The 19,943-nt window shown below is 29.6% G+C and overlaps 1 protein-coding gene across 1 annotated transcript in view; it reads left to right on the top strand.

Annotated features, from left to right (window-relative positions):
- The window catches only part of LOC119675581 (relaxin receptor 2-like), a 29,765-nt gene extending 12,697 nt beyond the window's left edge, over window positions 1-17,068 (top strand). The window contains exons 7-12 of the mRNA XM_038086788.1: window positions 1,456-1,527; window positions 13,998-14,069; window positions 15,456-15,899; window positions 15,995-16,539; window positions 16,692-16,892; window positions 16,983-17,068. Of these exons, the coding sequence (XP_037942716.1) occupies window positions 1,456-1,527; window positions 13,998-14,069; window positions 15,456-15,899; window positions 15,995-16,539; window positions 16,692-16,892; window positions 16,983-17,026 (1,378 nt within the window). The 3' untranslated portion in view covers window positions 17,027-17,068. The remainder of the gene's footprint in view (window positions 1-1,455; window positions 1,528-13,997; window positions 14,070-15,455; window positions 15,900-15,994; window positions 16,540-16,691; window positions 16,893-16,982) is intronic.
- The last annotated feature ends 2,875 nt before the right edge of the window (window positions 17,069-19,943 follow it).

Here is a 19,943-nt window from a genome sequence, read left to right as displayed (position 1 = left end):
TTATATTTTCTATTGATTAAATAAAATAATAATAATAATAATAAATGAATAGAGTTCTTCAGTCTCTTAGGTCACGTCTAATAAAAAACCCCAATTTTTTTTCGAGCGGTGAAATTACTATTACTTTGCTTTCTCGAGAATATCATTCGCTTAAAACCAGTATGAACCAGTATGAAAGAAAACCCTACAGTACTAAATAGGATGTACTATTTTTTTTTTTTGTAAAAACCACTGGTTCATTTTGTAAATCTTAATAAATGTATATTTAATATCTTTATTAAAGAACCCAGATGAAATATTTGTACACACATTTTAAATTCCAACAAAATCTTTTGCTATACAAGCACATTAGAAACTTTTTCAAAACGTTTGATTGACCAAAACTAAAATACACTAAAATATGTTCACTATGTTTGTAAAAAAGAAACACTGAATATTTAATATGGAATGTCAGAAAAAGTACAAAGTAGTGTACTGTTTCGGATATGTCGCTTTGAGTTTTAGTGAACTTCTTCTGTTTCTTGTGTTGTTTATCAACGTAAACACTAAGAATTATTTGGTGTGTTTCAGGCATGAGTAGTAGTGGAATATCCACTATGCGATTTACTATTTAAAACGTTGATAATGTGTAAAAACTGATAATAAAATCTTTATATGAGATAATGTGAAACTAAAGCAATTTGGACGTTGATTTTATGAAAATACTGATAATGCAAGATCGTTATAAAGAATTTTTTTTAATTAAACAAATGTACAAATATACAAATGATGGTAATTCGAATCATGTGTATAAAATAGTTACTGCTGACAAGTCATGGATGTACTATCCATAAAATCTTATAACTAAATAGCACTTGACTGTATGGAGTTTTTATGATGAACCAAATTATAACTATGTGGTCGGCAGCTATGTGACTTGAACAGTCGGAAAAACTAATCCAGTTGGTACAGAGCCATTATACTGAACAGGTCGATTCTGAATGCCACACCACAATTTGCTTGTTAAAATTATTAGCAGAAATGAAGACAGCTAACACCTAAAGACCGATAGTTTTCCATCATAGCAACATAAAGAGAACTTTTACACATTCAATGCAAAATTGGCTTATTGAACAAACATTCGATATATAGCGCTAATTTGGCATCCAATTCGTATTTTTATTCCTCCACGTCAACTAGAAATTACTGTGGCAATGATTTTTATTTTCAGAACGAATTATGGATGCTAGTTAGGATGCCAAAGATGAGTATCATCAGTCACACACCAATTTCTTCTTCTTAATTTGTTCTTTTCTCAATTTCTTATTGCTATTACTGTATTTTTTATAGATCAAAATATAATCAGTTAATACACATAGGTTTTTACCTTTATAGTTATTTTTATAATTTTTTATTATTTCATATTTGATATTAAAAATCAGATGATGCTTTAAAAATTGTCTTTTTTATCTTTAGTGATTTGAGCTGGAATCGTATAAGTTCTATACATACGGAAGCATTTTGGGGACTTACGGATATCAGAGATATGTAAGTACATATATTTATTTCTATCATTATATTGTTTTGTAATTTGAATGTTATATTAGTATAGTCAAAAAAAATAATTGGGCGGTTTTTTTTTAAATGTGATTGAATTGTAATGAAGTGGAAAGGTCATTCATTGTCAGATATTTACCGATATGCCTACCAAATTTAAAAAAAACTGGTCAAAACATCTCAAAAATTCTTTCTGTTAAATACACTTTAAGTTATTTAAGTTACTACTTTAAGTTATAATTACTAATTTGCCATAAAAAATCAAAATAAATTATTAGTTTAATTATATTTTTTTTATAATCACAGCATGTGGTTTTTATACAAAAGTTATAGGTTGCACATAATAGAAATATAGATAGATTCAAATATCGTTATTGTTTATTAACATTCATCACACAACATCACATTTAAGGAATTTGAAATGGACTCAATTCAAAATTGTATCGACAAAATATTTATGGGGTTTAATTTCATTTATACGAATCGTTTTATGTCAAGTAAATATGTTATCACATACTAACGACAAAGATTTCAAATGTTCGAGAAGCTAAGAAGAAAGTACAGACATACAATTATCAGTAAGTTTCTTTATATTAAATGATATCAACATAGATCCTGTATTGATTTCCAAGGACAAAAAATGTTTGTTTAAAAAATATTAATTTTGCTTATCTTATTATCTTCCCTCTATCCTGTACGGACTTATTTGTATTTCTATGAAATGACGATAAGCTGTTCTCTGATATATCAGAGATTAAGGTCCATTTTCATTTAATATTTTTTTAAGTAATCAAAATTAGTTGGTTAGGTGTAGTTATAAGAGCGTATTTACGACAGACTCCACGAAGATCGTCCGTTGCATTACCTTAGACCCCTTATTTTAGGATGTCTCCTTATGTTATATTAAGATTTTTTTTGATATTCAAGAGAGTTTTTATAAAAAGTGTGTTCCTGATTTAAGAGCTACCAATATTTATTGGTAATGAAAAAAATTAAGTAAAATCGTAGTTTGATTAATATAAATTTGCATCTTCTTTTCTACACCTATAAAACAACGAAACAAAACAATCATTTAAAAAAAATTTATGGAGGAATTTCACTTTTAAGCATACGCTAGAAAATATTCGTATCCTAGATAAATGCCTTAAACAGAAAACCGATCAACGTACAGAAAAATATCATACAGTATAAAATCTAATAGATCAACACCAGAATTGACTATCAACAAGCCTTTGACAGAGTTTTCCGTAATAAGACAGCTATAGCGCACAGAACTTTCAAACTTTATATCTTAATTAATTCACCTCGTATAAGCCACACATTAAAACACCAAAGCACAAGTATTCATTCATTCAGATAAATCTCTCTGAGAATTAGGCTATTAGGCAATAATGTGATATAATAAGCTGTTTAACATCATATTATCTTACGCGATAGCAAATGCGACAAAAACCTACTATACAATCACCCCAACTACTTTTTTGTTGTGATTACATATGTTGATCAAATGACAATTATTGTTACTATCCAAAAAATCTAACGAACATAGAGCACACTCTATAATGTAAAAATATATACGTAGAAGTTCGAAAGTGTTTCGAGAATTGTACACTTAATTAAAAACGATAATAATATTCACGGTTATATTAACCTCACCAAAAATACTTAAAATGCAACTCATAATGTATGACTGTGAGATATAAACAATAGACTACATTGTGAAGAATAAGCTCTGAATATTCGAAAAGAATATACTGTGCTCATTATTCGAACCTCCACAAATATAAGATGAGTAAAATCGCATAAGGAAAATAATAATGAGTTTCTTAGACTACTGCAGAAGCAGATATAGTAAACTTAAAGCACCTTTGATGTGAAATCACATCGCGAGTCTATATTAATTCAAAACAGAGAAGAAGACCGAGAACTAATTAGAAATATTAGGTAAAATATATTAGATGATCACTATATAAGATAGTAGACTATCGAAGACGTATATTAAATAAGCCAAGGATCATCCTAAGCTGTATATCTATTTCTACAAATAAAAAATTCTTTCTAATTAAATTAAATCTGAATATTTAGCTTCTATAAACTGTTTAAAATAATAGCTTAAACTGCTTATAAAATATAATTAAAAATATTGAATACACTAAATTTAATATCCGAAAACTCCTTTATTTAATTGTATTTTCACAATAAAAACTTATTTTCTAATATGCAAATTTTCGCAAGTTTATTGTTTTTCAAATACGATTTTTATTTCATTCCCCTCGCCATTTACTCTCATTTACGTTATTTTATTTAGAATAATTTCAATAAATGAAATTTATGCACCCCGCTCTGAGGGAAAGTAATCAAAATAAAAAGCTAAGTTTTTCCCTAATAGAAGTGGAAGAGCAAAGTGTAAATAAATTGTTTTTATGCAAGTTACTCGGACTCGGACTAGTATTCGTATCACAGTTGTTTGCAAACAACTGCAAAAATACACCGAATTATCTCTATATGCATAAATGGTGACGTATATACATATATATAACTATACATATACGTCACCACATGTTCACATATACATGCTGACAATATAGTTTAAAATATCAGATTCGCACCAAAAGTGCATTGAATTAAACAAAAAAAAAATAGTATTAAGTAAATTCCAAATAATTGTCGATATTAACAGATCAAGAATTACGCTACTATTTAATATGAGTATGACGATTTTTTTATATCTATATAATATATTGTTCTTACGAATCTAGTGATTCATATATAGTAGATATATCGGTAACAATGTATATCTAACTATCTAATAAGATCGTCGTATTACATTGGCCAAGTAATTTTAAGCGGTTCTTGAGTTGGCCAATTCTTGCCATTAAGATAGAGAGTTCGCAAAAAATGATAGCCTGGCCAACCTAAGTACATATAGTCCAACCTTAAGTTTATAACCAAGTTCCGTGAGTTTGTTCCAAATAGTCAGAGATGTGTGTGACATGGCATTGTCATGATGGAATACAACTGTATTTTTGTTGGCCAGTTCTACTCGCTGTTCTTTGATTGTTTCATTCTAGCGGTCGATTTGTAAATAGTAGAGGATCGAACCAGCCATTGCACCAGTATGCCGCAGCTCGCAATAGATAATTACTTTCCAATCCTTCCAAATTCTCAACATAACTTTATTTGCTGTCAATCTAGACTTTGAAATCGTTTGTAGAGGTCATCGGTGATATTCTTATATTTTATTCATTTTTCATAACCGGTATTGATTCGTTTTAAAAGTGGTTTAATTTCGTTGTGTTTCAGCAGTTTTCATTAAAGGTTATTTTGTCAATTAATTATTTTTCGCTAATTCATGTGATGCCCAAACATTGAGTGTCTGCTCTTTTTTTTTAGTCCCACCGTTAATTCTTGACAGCTTGCGTGTCGGTTGTTTCATCAATTGTAAAATTTCATTAACATTAACTACATCTGTTAAAATCTTTTATATGTTTTTTGCAACATCGCCATTATACTTCTTGAGCATTTGTGTGCACTAATTGACATGAGCAGATAAATGATGAGGGATTCAACGAAAATAAACCTTTCTCGAAGTTAAATGATCTTACAACATTTTGTATATGGTGGTGGAATTCATGGTTTGGGTTCCACTTCAACTTTACTCTCACAGTGTGTCGTATGACGATCTTGCATTATCAGTTTTTGCACAGCATCAATGTTTTCTAGCACAACAACTGACTTTTGGACGACCTCCACGAATTTCTTCTTCGTCAGTGAGGGAACTGCGACCACGATTAACATGATTACAATCATTGTACCAGCGTTTCACAGTGGCAAAAGATGGAATTTTATCGCCAAATGTAAAGTAAGTTGATCGATTTACGTCAAAAGTCGTGATAAATCATCGCACGAAAATTTTCTCGCGTTTATTCAATTAACAAATCACTGCAAATACTCGTAACATAAATAATGCTCTTTTGACAGAAGTCTACGGTATGTTCGTCAGATGACACCCGACAACAATCAGTGTTGCCAAGACTCAAAATATAAAAATAGTGACTTTAGTAGAACTTAGGAATTAAAAATTTATGAAACTCTCGTTATATACTTATTATTATATAACTGGTTGAATATAAAGTCAGTCTTATTTTACATCTCATAACGTAGTAGAAGAGTAATGACATATAACCAAAAAATGTCGACGTTCCTGAAATATAAGTAACGCTGATGGCCGCGTACAAATCTACAGATTTGACAGTCGTAGTAAATATGAAATTTAAATTTTAGGGCTACAATGGAACAAGTACAAGTTATAGAAAAATATGTATAATAAATAAAAAAATGGTGTTGAGGTGATCACACAATTTGATAAATAAACAACTACATCGGTCGATATACATTGTGATAATATCCATACGGCTTTCTACAACAAAATATACAATTTTTAATTAGGAATAGATCTAAAATAAGACATATATATTATATTCTCATGGAAACACGTTGTTGCCAACTGATATAACAGAATCAGATTTAAATGGATTGCAAAGGCAAAGGCTATACGCTTCATATAGAACAGATATATGGTAACATCTTCAATTGCATTTTCACTTTTATAATAAACTGCATATACATACTAAAAATGTAGTTAATACTACAAAGAAAAAAAAATTGATTGACCAGACAAGTGCATACAATGACATAAAAACTATTAACAGCATTAAAGCTAGCGACTGCAAGCTCATATATACAGCAATCCTTACGCACACACGCAAACACGTTTGCCGGCATACTGTTGCATATTAGCTTAACAGCATCATCTGTTTACGTTCCCGCGCATTTATGGCTGTCTGCATTGATTGCATGTTTGTTGTGGGCAAAGCATGGATGGTCGGGCTCACAGCAGTGGCAATTCATACAAATGATCCGGTTCTGCTTTGGCTGGGTGGCGATACAAACAGATGAAGGGTCTCGAAGCTAAAAAGCCATTGAATTGCACATAAAATGACTGATGATGTTTTCTCGTCTTCTGAATTCGTTGCTTTGATTTACTATGCTTTTTCCTTTGTGAGTTCTTAATTTTTACTTTTTTTTTGGTTTGTTCTCTTGAACGTAACACTTTATTTTCCTATTAACGCAGTATATCAGTAATACTGTTTGATGAAATGATGCCTTGTGGAAATTTATTGATTTATGTACACTTGCCAAAATTGAATATTGAACTATACTTGCTTTCATTTTATTATTATAAAAAGCATAAAAATACAAATTTTATTGCAGTTCAGTTAATTTGAAATTTAAATTTTATTTTAATTGAAATTTGTCGTTTTTTTTGTTCTCTATGGAATTTAGCTTTACTATAAGCAGTATTTTTCTATTGGATGGCAAATATGCACCCAATATAGAGACACTATAATGGTGATATATGTGTATGTACCTCACAATTTTTAATTCATTGTGTATATTTACTATTCTTAAAAGTCTTAAAAGTTGTAAGTTATAGTTTTTTATTTATTGCATGTCCACAGAGCCAAAAAAAATTATTTCAATTTTAAATTTAATTGCATAGTTTTAGGGGCGTACAATTCATTACTTAAATTAAGCACTCTTAGAACTATTTAAACAGTTTTCAAAAGTAATTCAATTTTGCATTTTAATATTATAACTATACTTATTTATACTATATATTTAAAGTATACATTAATTTTACAAAAAAAAAACATAAATATAAAAATAAACACAGACGAAATAATGAAATAATCAATATCTAATCTTTTTTTTTAAAAAAATGTTACTAAACTCTTTTGCAACATTAATTGCTTTAAAAACTTTTCTACCTCCTTTAAATATATATTAAACGAAATTGAAGATTTAATGAATATTCAAGATATAAGACCTATTCGTTGGTTGGTGTTTCAGATATTCAAATTTTTCTAAAAAAAAATCCTTGAACAATTTTATTTATAAAGGCGAAGATAAAGTAACAGAACTAATGAAGAATTTAGTAGTAAATACATTATTGTAAATGTAAATAATAATAAAAACATGAAAAAAATATTTTCCAAGCAATAAAAAAAGCTAACATAAAACCCAAATTGAAAAGGCTAATGGTATAATATTTAAAATTTTTATAAATCAAAAATAAATATAATCGTTTGTAATAGTTTTATAACAAAATAAAAAATTAAAAAAAAAACAAAAATAATATAAAAAATTATTTTTAACCAGACATTTTACAGAATTTTTGCCACCTTATCAGGGAAATAATATTTGTTTAATAGTATAATTTAGAAAAAATGTATTAAAAATATGAATAAAACGTATCAACCAAAAATTTTTTTGTCAAAAAGAGTTATATATATGTATACCTATGTCACATTTTGTCTTGTTTTTCAGTATCTTTTTTTTTTAATTAAAATAAATTTAAAATTTTGGGAATAGTTATTTTAAGCTATTAAATAAGAAATAATATACTTTCTATTTGGAGCTATATTAACATAATTCATACTTTATTAAATTGTTAGCGTTATTCATGAGCTTGAGTAACGTACTCGGTAATCGAGTAACGTATTAAAAGTGCAATGCAGCAACAACAAAATGGTTAGTCAAGCATTTGATTTCACTAATATTAATATATATATGTATATGTACACATATATATAATAATATATATATAGCTCAGTGCTATCTATATATAATATTTACTTTAATATAATTTGAAGATAACTAATAAGTATTTTATATAGATATCGTATACGTGTATAAATGTTTACGGATAAACATATATACCCGTATTTTTTTTAGTATTAGCAGTATAGCTATATATATAAAATATATATAAAATCAAATAATAATAGTAATATTGTATTAAAAAACGAAGTCTTCCGCCAATAAATATTGAATTGGTCTTCATACTAATATTCAAAATTCAGAGGTAATATCGTAAGTAATAGGCAATGTCAAAAATTTATTTTATAAAAATAAATAGTATTATTTTGACATTCGTCACACAGATAGATCCAATTTCAAAAAAAAATGTTCATCCTATCATATCACACAGGGTCGAATTGGTTTTGCGTTATAGGCAGAATTGTAACTTCATCCATTCTGTATAAAGGCAGTACGAAAAATATGATATATTTTTTGAATAAATTGAAATAAAATGCATAAAAAATACTTTATGAAATGAAGTAAGAAGTATAGAATTTGCTTTTCTTGATTATTTTCGCATGTCGTCCATGTTGTCTGTACTACTGTATGTTCACCTGCTATAGATATCTAGTCTTATTTTGTTTCCACATCAGATCTCGACAAACATAGCAGTAACTAAGTTTAAAAATCGAAGGGTGGAGTCTCCACTACTGATTTACTGTACTTTTAGGTCAGAAAGGGTCTTTGGTGGATCGCCATATTTCATTCAAGAGCGATTTCTACTGCAGCATAAAATAAATCATTTCTTATTTATAATCGGTGTACAATACGAGCCGTGATCATGAGTTACTGATTTGCGAGATGATTGGTATCATATAGGTCGCATATTTCCTGAAAGGAACCTTTTGTTTTTTGTGTCTGTAGATACTGTTGTCAAACTCCTGGAGTTTACTGCCTTAGCTAGTTTTACATTTGTAAAGAAGTTATCTAAAACTTTTATAGAAGCTGTCTAGATCTAATATTCTTAGTATAATTATTTTTAGCTCTATTCATTTTCCAATAAGGTACAATACTATTTTTGCCATCTGGAAACGTTGTAAAAATACACCGCTGTTCCAATATTTATAACGTTTGTAATTAGTAGTTAAAGTGAAAAAGTAAAGGTCTGGTGACATTATTTATAATCCTTATCCTAAAAGTACGTGTCTTTAATAAGGTTTTTAAAAAAAGAACACATCTCTTTTGTGATGTATTGTGGTGTTTATTTAATAAAATTACTAAAGTCAACAAGGAAGTTTACCACAAATGAGCAATTCTATCGTTTCCTAATGCTACCACAACTGAATGGGGTAATTGTCGGAAAACAATAACAAAAATATTTATTAATTGAAAACGGCACTGAATCGCTCGCCACTTCTTTCCCTTGTTTATGGAGCTCAAGTCAATTTTCATAAATTCAAATAAAATAAAAGCAGGGGAAGGCCAGCGACGAAATCAAAAAGTCATCATAACATAATGAATTCAATAATTCCGCTGGGATATGGCAACAGTTTGGATGAGGACATGGATTGGTTTGTGTGAATTATTTTCATTATTTTGTAGTTTTGTTGTGTAAAGGCGAAGAGACCTCAGGACCAAACAACAGAACAAACAAAACAAGCGAAAAATAGAAAAAAAATAACTACCAAATAAAAATGTAAATAAATTTAGTTTTATGATGAAAAAGAAATTAAGAAAATCATTTTATGTTTTAATAAAATTCAAAAAAAGCACCAAAAAAATTTAAAAACTTTATGGTACAAATACAAAGCGATGAAAAGGCAGAGAATAAGAGCAGAACAGGACTGTTCTGTTAGAATTGGGTTTAAGAGATATACTCGTAACATTGTGCATTGTGTATCTAATTAAATATTTTGTTTGAAAATTATTATATTATTGCTAAAAGGATTTATAAGGACATGCAAACAACCGCAGTCTCAGTTAAATTGGTCAATCTGGTTAAATAATTTGTTTAGTAGACATTGAAAAATATCTGCTATGCTTTTATTATCCATTTTGCTAAGTCAACAAATTTACAGGCTTTGATGTGTTTTTAAGCATTCGGATACAAATTTAAATAAATGCGTGTCGTGAATTTATTTGGATTGTGCTAAGAAGTCCTTTCATTGCAGAAGTACCGAGTAGAAAAAGAAAGGACACGTACAAAAAATCGTTGTCCATTAGTACTTTCACAAGTTGCTTAGTAGCGAAAATATATGGTCAGGATACTTAGAAAAAGTGGGGACTGCTTATTAATGTGCCAGTGCCGTTGCAACGAATTGAATCCAGTTAATATACACTCGTACAATTATTGCCATCTGGCTTAGTTGACAGCAATTCCCCAAACAGACCAAGATCCTACTGAATGTCAAAAACATTACAAGCAAAAAAAAAGACAAAAATAAATAAATCGGTTGCCTGCTTTACATTGTTTTGTACAAATTTACTTTAATGCTAAATTGTAGGCATTCAAATGCGTATCCTTTTTATTACACTTATTTAGATTTTTATACATTTAATATGGACTTAAACTCATTATGTTTTGTTTACAAATATCTAGCTATAAATGACTTCTAGTTAGGCAGCCTACAAATTTAAGAAACTTCTTATTGAAATTTATTGTGGTTTTTAATAGAAGTATCTAAATTTATAAAGACATTTACATTTATATGGGTAATATATCACATTCTAAGTTAGATGATCATTATAACATTTTTTAACCTGTTTGAGTTTAAGACAATTAAAGGATAATTATTCAAAGCAATTAAGTGTTGATTCTATTATTTTTTTTCTGGCAAAACGTAGATACCATAGTGAAAAAATTGTGTGTTGATTGAGACAATTGAGACTATATACCATAATTTACATAATTGAAGTCCTGATCAAGCACGATGTTATTAGCCGAGCGCAACAAGTAGAAATCAGAAGGTAAAATGTATTGGTCTGGTCCGTTTAGCTCGGCAAATTCTAACTTGCATTTTTCAACAAACATTAATTTTATGATAGAGGATTGGAGAGCTTTAATTTACGAAAAGTCAGTAACAATAATAATGCAATATTGGTTGCCAATAAAAATGGCAGACAGTTCATCTGTTTTTAATTTGATTTACTATTAGTTGACAGGCCTTTTTTATCGCTAAAACTTCAGCCTTAAAAACCGTAGTTTCATTACGTTGCCTGAGGCAGTGGTACACATGATGCGAATAGCGTACACATGATGCTCCTCCCGTCTATCTATTAATATACCATTCATGAAAATTGATACATCGTAGCTTGCTTTAAAGTTTCTTCTCTTCCACTCATTCCTTGGCAGAAATATTTTATGAAAGATCGCTACAGAATAATCAGTCACTTTGTGGAGCTTTTTCTAAGACGAGATTTGAAGGTGTGAGCTGAACTTTTATATTGATTACAATTAACTAGTGTATTAAATTTTTATATTGATTATGCAGGCATGTTAATAATTCCAACTTTACAGCTCGATATCGTGAAAACTATATGGGCTAAATAGTTGCGGAAAATGCAGAATAATTGACTTAACTAGACTCTGTTGACAAATGGGCGTGCTTGACATATCAGAATTGTGGTCATGTTAAAAATTACACAGATTTGGTAACTCAATAAAGCACTGCAGCTCTGTTTTAGTGGTGCCCGACAGAATACGATCGAAATAATGTATACGAAGAGGCCATAAAGTAAGACAGAGAATATTTCCTCCACAACCAATATTTTTATACTGAAATAGCGAATTTGTGTTTGGTTATTTCTTATTATAAGCAATAATTACTGTTCTTAAGAACAGTTGGTCATGTTGATTGTTCTATTTTAAAATTTTTTTCGATAGCGTATTTGATAGTTTCGGTTTAGCCGCTTACACCATCTTTATAATTTCATAAACTTCATGACTGGCGTTGAAGCAGTAAATATTTTATTTCAAAATTTTTATGGAGGATTCATCGAACTTAAACTCAAAATAATTTGTATTAGATATTAAGTTTCATCATCAATAATGGTCTGACACAAAAATGTTTAAGTTTTTATTTATACGACATTCACTTTAATCATTTTTGACCGCGGCAATGGTAGTCCTTCACAAATTTATGCTTGTATTAAGTTGTGAAATTTTTTTGTATCCAAGTACCTTCTCTTGGGGCGAAATCTATTTTTGGTATTAAACCAATATAAAATCGGAGTATCTTAACAACTCTGAGACATGAGTTTATACAAGACAATACTAAATTGCTTTATAAAAAGATATTTGCGATATATTTACCAAATATGGTAGTCGGATGAACATTTGTGGATAATAACTAACAAACAGAGCATTAATACGGAAGCATGTTTGTATTAGTTATACTTCACGTTGGGGTGATCCCAATGATCTCACTTATACAGGGTTCATTTGGAATCCACAAGGTGTTAAGCGTCGTGGATAAATTTCTCTAATTCAATATTTTCTAAATTTTTAAGAATTCTCTTGTGCTCTATTTTACATAAAATCTGTCAATTTAAAGTTTAACTTTTAACGACTAAAGTAATGTCAATGTCAATTTAATGAAATCAACTCTTTATATATCTTCAAGAGAAGTATGTTTCGGGTTATTTCCATAAATAAAATTTAAAATTACTTTATTTACTATATATATTATTAAAAATAAGGTTAGAATTAGTAAATATGTTTGAAACCATCTTATCTCCTTTCCAATATTATGCATGTAAATCTTCATGTCACTCAAGCCAGAAAAAACTTTGTAGCAAATAAAATTTGTCACAAATTAAAACAAACAAAGAATTGTTTTTGTGAGTATCGAAACCTTCTTCAGACATAATTTTTAGCAGAATTCAAAAACAGAGTGAGTGAGTAGTGATCCAATACAAAAATCTTAAAAATCACTCATACGTCACGTACAAAATTTTAACCGCAAGCTAATTGCAAACAAATTATGCAGCGTTTAGCCACTTCAAAGAATGTTGACGCATAAATAATTTAATCTTAGTAAATTGGTTAATTAGCATTGCAAATAAGAAAATATTTTGACGTAAATTAGTTATATTAACATAATTCCAGTGTTGTGCGGCAGAATATTCAATATTTGCACAGGCAAAACGTAGGCATTAAATGGCCTACGTGGTCAATTAATAATTACGCTGAACCGAAAAGTATGCTAAGGTTTTCCTTTTGCAGCTGTGCGATGCCAAAAAAGGCAAGAAAAATCAGCTTTCGATGACGAGTTTTTGCTTACTGTTGTAAATTTATATCAAATGACACGTTCCAATAAATCCCGGCCAATAGTGTTTGCAGCATGTCTGTTTGCCAATCGCTTCAACATTTAGTACAATATTTAAGCCTTTGACTGGTGAGTAAAGCAACCTTATTGACGACTTCAAGTTAACATAAAATACATATATTGTAAAATGTTAATTAATTATAATGTGAATGAATTATATAAATTATAATTAATTATAATTATAATAACATATTACCATAGGGGTGCAATGTTAACATTATAAAGTTCCTATTCTTAAGATGAACTTCAGTAATAGAAAGCACAGATTATACTAAGTTTCTATTATTACTTATTATTACTTAAATTTTACCTGAGAAGAAAACTTCTCAGGAGAACATACATTTATCTCTTATTAGTTTGCAGTTACGAAAAACAAAGCGATTTTTTGTAATTTATTTTTTGAATATATATTTATGTAATCCTACGACATTAATATTTAATATAAAAGACTAACATTATTTAATTAATTTATTTATTTTTTGCTTAAAGCCGTCTTATAGGAAACCCAATCAAAATCTTGCCTGGAGAAATATTTCTGCGTAGCAATTACCTGGAGGCACTGTAAGTAATTAAAAATAACTGTATTTGCAGATATAAAGAAGAAGATATTTTATTAAACACATAATAAATAAACGATCCTTGAAGTTTATTTTAATTCATGAGACATTTAAGCTCAATAATATTTATAAAATTTTATAAAAATGTTGCAATTTGTTCTACGCTACATAATATTATTATTATTTGTTATGTATTGTGTTTTAAACTAAAAAGTGATCGCAACTACGAATCAATGATGAAGTTCATATATGTTAATGAGAACATAATAATCGTCTATTATGAATACTTAAAACTCACTATATAGAATTTATTAGACAAACTATAACTCAAACATGAAGCAGATACTCCATATGGAAAATAATTTTTTGATATAATGAACATCGCTTTGAAATCCAGACTTAAAAATTATCAGTATTTTTAATAATTTTTTTCATCGTCTGGCTTCAAATATTTGTGTAAAATTGGGGGAAATCATTGTTATATCCTGCTGTGAATGAGTTTTTATATTTAGATGAAACTTATAGGGACTCTGTGTTATTATTTACTACAATAAACACATAGCACCACTGATGCAGAGTTCAGCCCTACGCTAAATCCTTATGAATACCGTACAGTACGAATATTTGTCTAGGGCCGTCCGACATACAGTGATGCCATACTATAGCTCACTATAGGTCTTATGACCTAACATATACCTCCACTTTTTACGAAAAGCTCGCTCGAATGTAGTTTGCTTTTAACTAAGTTTTCTGTCAAAAACAATAGACAAATATATTCATAATAATTTGTTGAATAGTACTTGCATCTTTGCATTCGTCATTTATGATAACTATAAGACTTTTAACATCACTGGTGACATCTTTTCCCTCATCAAGAAGCGAAAATATAGCGTCTCTATGTTTGTTAATATCTATAACGTGATTTCAGAAAAAAAGAAATAGAAAAGTATGCAACAACACCATGCTAATATGTAAAATCTTTAATTTAAAAATCTTTAAATCTTTAAAATATCCTTTCTGACTAGTAACTGATTGATAAAGTAGTCGATTCCTACTGTCAGTGTTTATTATTCTTAACTCAGAAAAAACCTAGTAGAAGTAAAAGATCGTTAATACATGGCTTGTTAGAATAAGGAAAATTTTGTCAAGTTAATCTGTTAGATATCCCTTAGATGATTTAAAGTCAACTATTTGACAAACTAATAACATATTAGCGACTTCGCTTGTCAGTATTTAAAAACTTTATCGAATGTCAAACCATTTCATTAGATTTAAACTCTATTACTGCTAGCTTATAGTTTTTTATCGTATTGCTAATTGTTAAATATAAATTTAAATAAATAAATTAATATTTTTTTAACTAAAAACATTTGTGTTTTCTCTTTCATAGTTCGCTTAGCCATACTGCTCTTCAAATACGAAGCAACATCTTGCAACCCGTGAAACTATCATACCTAAACTTAACCGGCATACGCTTTGAAAGCATAGATTTTAAAGCTTTAAGCAACATGCCAAATCTGAAGTACATAATTTTCGATCGGTTTTATTTCTGTTCGATGATACCGAAAGTAAGAATGTGCAAACCAAAAACAGATGGAATATCTTCCTTTAAAGATTTACTCAGTAAGCCCATATTACGCTACTCAGCATGGATAATGGCCACCGTCACAATAAGCGGCAATATAATGGTACTTTGGGGTCGCTTCATATATCGTGATGAGAATATTGCAGTAACATTGGTCATACGAAATTTAGCATTTGCAGATATATTAATGGGATTTTATTTGCTGACAATTGGTGTGCAGGATATTCGCCATCGCAATGAATATTATAAGTGAGTGAGTTCGGCAACAAAACGAAAATAATATTATTAAAAAAAATTAGAGAAATGTTTTAGGTTTTATTAAACTTTTTATATCGCTTTAACAGAGTAGCACTTGATTGGATTACCTCCTGGCAGTGTGCAGCAGTCGGCACTCTGGCTGTCACGTCTTCTGAAGTATCGATGCTAATACTTGCTTTCATGTCTTTGGAACGTTTTCTTTTGATTGCTGACCCATTCCGCAGTCATCGTCGTATTAGTGTACGAAACATTATCGCTGCTTTGACATTGATTTGGATAATGGGTATAGGCATTGCAGTGGCACCTGTGGTACTCTGGCGCTCAAGTACAAAATTTTATGGCACATATTCGGGCACTTGTTTTCCACTGCACATACAGGAACCCTACCCACTTGGCTGGCAGTATTCAGCTTTTATGTTTTTGGGAGTAAATTTATTTCTACTGCTTATGATTGCACTGCTCTACACAGTGCTACTTATTTCCATTTGGCGCACTCGGAAGGCTACACCTCTTTCGTTCTTAGATTGCGAATTTGCAGTTCGTTTTTTCTTTATTGTACTGACGGACGCATTGTGTTGGGCGCCAATCATTATTTTTAAGATTTGGGTGTTTTTCAAATATAATATATCAGGTGAGTGGACATAATATTTATTACGCGCAATGTGTCAAGCTGTAGACAGCATTTGTCAAGTTAGTATTTAAACTTTCTTATTATGTAGTTTATTTATTAATCTTGATGCAGTCAATTTAGTTAGACATTATAAATTGTGTTTATTGATTCAGATGACATCTATGCCTGGTTGGTTGTGTTTATTTTACCGCTCAATTCTGCCGTCAATCCACTGTTGTACACATTTACAACACCGAAGTATCGTAATCAAATTTTGTTACGTGGCTGGAAGAAAATCACCGCACGTAGACGTCCCTATCCATTAAGTGGCATGGCAACTACAATTGCCACTGCAACTGCTTCGTCCAATCCAGGTATACAATTTTTTTCTCATTTAATTTTTAATTTCACTAACATTTTAATAATATTCACGTTTGTAAATATTTAATTTTATTGAATTGCAGATGAATCTTCTAGTAAAGCCATTCCCCTGGTGGGAAATCTTTAGATGCTCGCATATAAATAAGCAGAATTTACTAAGCAATTAATTGAGTAAACATCTATTATTTATCATCAATAATTTTAAAGTTATAAATATAAATTTATTTATTTATTGTTTTGTAATTGTTAAATGTATGTATGTAATATTTCGTGTAAAATTATTATAAAATATATATAAGAAATATTTCTCAATGTAAGTGTGTATCTCAAACTAAAGACATAAATGTGATATAATAATAAATGTTAATATGTTAAGTAAATTTAAAAAGAGTTTGAATTCGCACATACCGAAGAATAGACAAATAAGAAAATAATTTTATGTAAAAAGTATATGTAAAACAAGTGGTTTTTATAAAGTAACAGAATTATTCTAACAAAAGTCAAGGAAATCTTACAAAAATTATCATTTTTTTAAAACTAAAGTGAGGAGAGGTATTGAGTAGAGTTAAATCATGTTATTATTTTTATATCAAGTGGTAGCGAATAACGAAGATCGAATAAGTTGGTAACGAATAAGAGTTGTAGACAGTGACTCTGGCTACTTGCTAGATATACAAGAAAGAAGTATAATATTTTGACATCAAATTATGACCAAAAGAAACAATAAAGATTAAAAAAAAAAAAATAGCAAAAAACTTCATAGATATACAGAACAATCTAAATATTAATCATATGTGGAATAATCTAAAAGAAACTCCAATTGTTTAAATGCAAATATCAGACTCCACGTAGAACACCTATAGGAATTCTTAAAAAAAATAAACTCTAACATATATTTAAAATATTGTAGGAAAAAAATAAAACTGAAGAAGTAAGAGTGATTTGGCAATGTATATCAAAAAAATATAGCGATTAAAAATAAAGTTAGAACGAAAAAGTCACGAGAAGAAAAAAGAAGACACAATAATCATAAGGTAAATAAATAATATCGAGAATAATCTATAGAAATGATGTTAATACTTCATCATAATAATTATTTCTATAGTTTAACTAATCGTTAATAAACACGTCGTTATATCCAAAAATCAAAAGAAAAAAATGACTGCGGGATGACAGAAATACACCTTTCCTATTTAAAGAATACAAGCGATAATACAAATAGTACTTCTGATACAAAACGTATCCAAAAAGGTAGCTCGACTAGTAAAGATTATAGGTGTAGCCAAAAGAATTTGTTGGGTGTTGGTTAATCCCTAAATATATAGTGTTAGATAATATATTGAAAAAAACTCCAACAAAATTCTTAACTGTCTGTCACCCTAGGTAAGTAGATAGGTTGTACCGGCGATCCCAAGGGGTCCACTAAAGCGTATATGCCCATTGTGTTACCGTATAATTAAAAACTCAAGGGTTAAAACTACTTAGAACCCTTGGCAGAGCTTATACTGCTATTAAGGGGGAGGTCTAGCAGTTCGCCAAGATCCTTAAAAAAGAAAGCAAATGGGAGGCACCTTCATCGTCCTCTATACAACTGCGGCAGGTATGATTGAAAGGGAAATTTAGTCTCCTATTATGGTTACCTAAAATACAATGATCTGAACTATGATCTGATCTTCAAGACTGATATCTCTACGGGGCATCTTAATAAGACAGCTTAATTTTCTTTTATTGGAGCGTGGCAAAATTGCATACAGATGCCTGCATATCGTTGTGTCTTCCCATCTATTGTTAAAAAGTTCACCACAGGAAGAACTCAATGCCAGTTTGCATGATGTCAACGATATGATCAGACCATTTCGGTGTTCCGAGTGGTTTCCTGAAGCACCCCGTCTGGCTAGTTTGTCTACTTTGCAATTGCAGAAAATATCGGTATGACCTGAAACCAAGACTAGAGAAATATTGAACTGCGTCGACATCTCATTTAGAGATGTGTAGAAGTCAACTTGACTGTCTGATAGTATGTATATGTTCCTATCAAGTATATCATCTATTTCTAGATAAGCTACAGCTTTTTTAATAGCAATCAATTTTGCCTGTAAAACACTACAGTTATCTGGAAGCGTTTAGTAAGAGGATATAATTAGACCTTTCTTTTGAGAAAAACTTCACTTCCTGCTCCACTCCTAGTTTTTAAACCGTCAGTAAAAATGATTAGACCCTCCCCCAAGGAAGGGCTCCCTGATAGCCAAACATTTCTGTATGATCAAAATTGATGTCTGTCACCCTAAATTACCATATAATTTGAAAAACTCCTGTTGAATAAACAGTTATAAAAACATTTTCTCCATTCCCGAAACTAATATCACAATTTCAAGTCAATTGTAGCTATAAAAGTTCGTGGCTCAATCAACCTAAGAACTCCTACCACCGTCTACTTGTGAAACAATTTATCTTAAAAGTGCGACTGTTCCTCGACCGCAACTACTTCCACAAATTCCTGCTCAGGAATGACCGCAACTACGCTGTTGGTCATAACACATTTATGCCCAATAAATGTGAAGTATCTCTCAAATATATGTGGCATAATTTTCAATCATTTGCTAAGAAAGCTGTGGGATGCATTTAAAAAAAAATATATACATTTTGGGATTGTGTGGTAACACAAGAATCCACGGTTCTAATTTAAGCTACGTTAATTTCTTGTGCTGTCCAAAAATTATATACGGACTATAAAAACTTTATATATTTAATAAGACTACTATATATTGATAATAAATATTTGACAATATTTAAAACAGCTATATAATCATCCTAAGAATTAAATTAAAATAAATTAAATAGTATTTTGAAGATGATTACACAATATAGTTGAAATATTAGTATAAATTAATAATTTTTTAATAACTCATTTCTTAAAAAAGTGTATTATTTAACAATTGACCAACAAAATTATTAATAAAAATTTTGGTCATTAAAACAATAAATTAATAATAATTAATTAAAGTAAATGAATTGTTGGCATTGCATAAATCTTGTTAGAGAAG

Source organism: Teleopsis dalmanni, chromosome 2 (genome assembly GCF_002237135.1).
Source record: "Teleopsis dalmanni isolate 2A chromosome 2, ASM223713v2, whole genome shotgun sequence".
Lineage (NCBI taxonomy): Eukaryota > Metazoa > Arthropoda > Insecta > Diptera > Diopsidae > Teleopsis > Teleopsis dalmanni.
The sequence above is the reverse complement of the archived record's forward strand: the minus strand, read 5'-3'. Positions and strand labels throughout refer to the sequence as shown.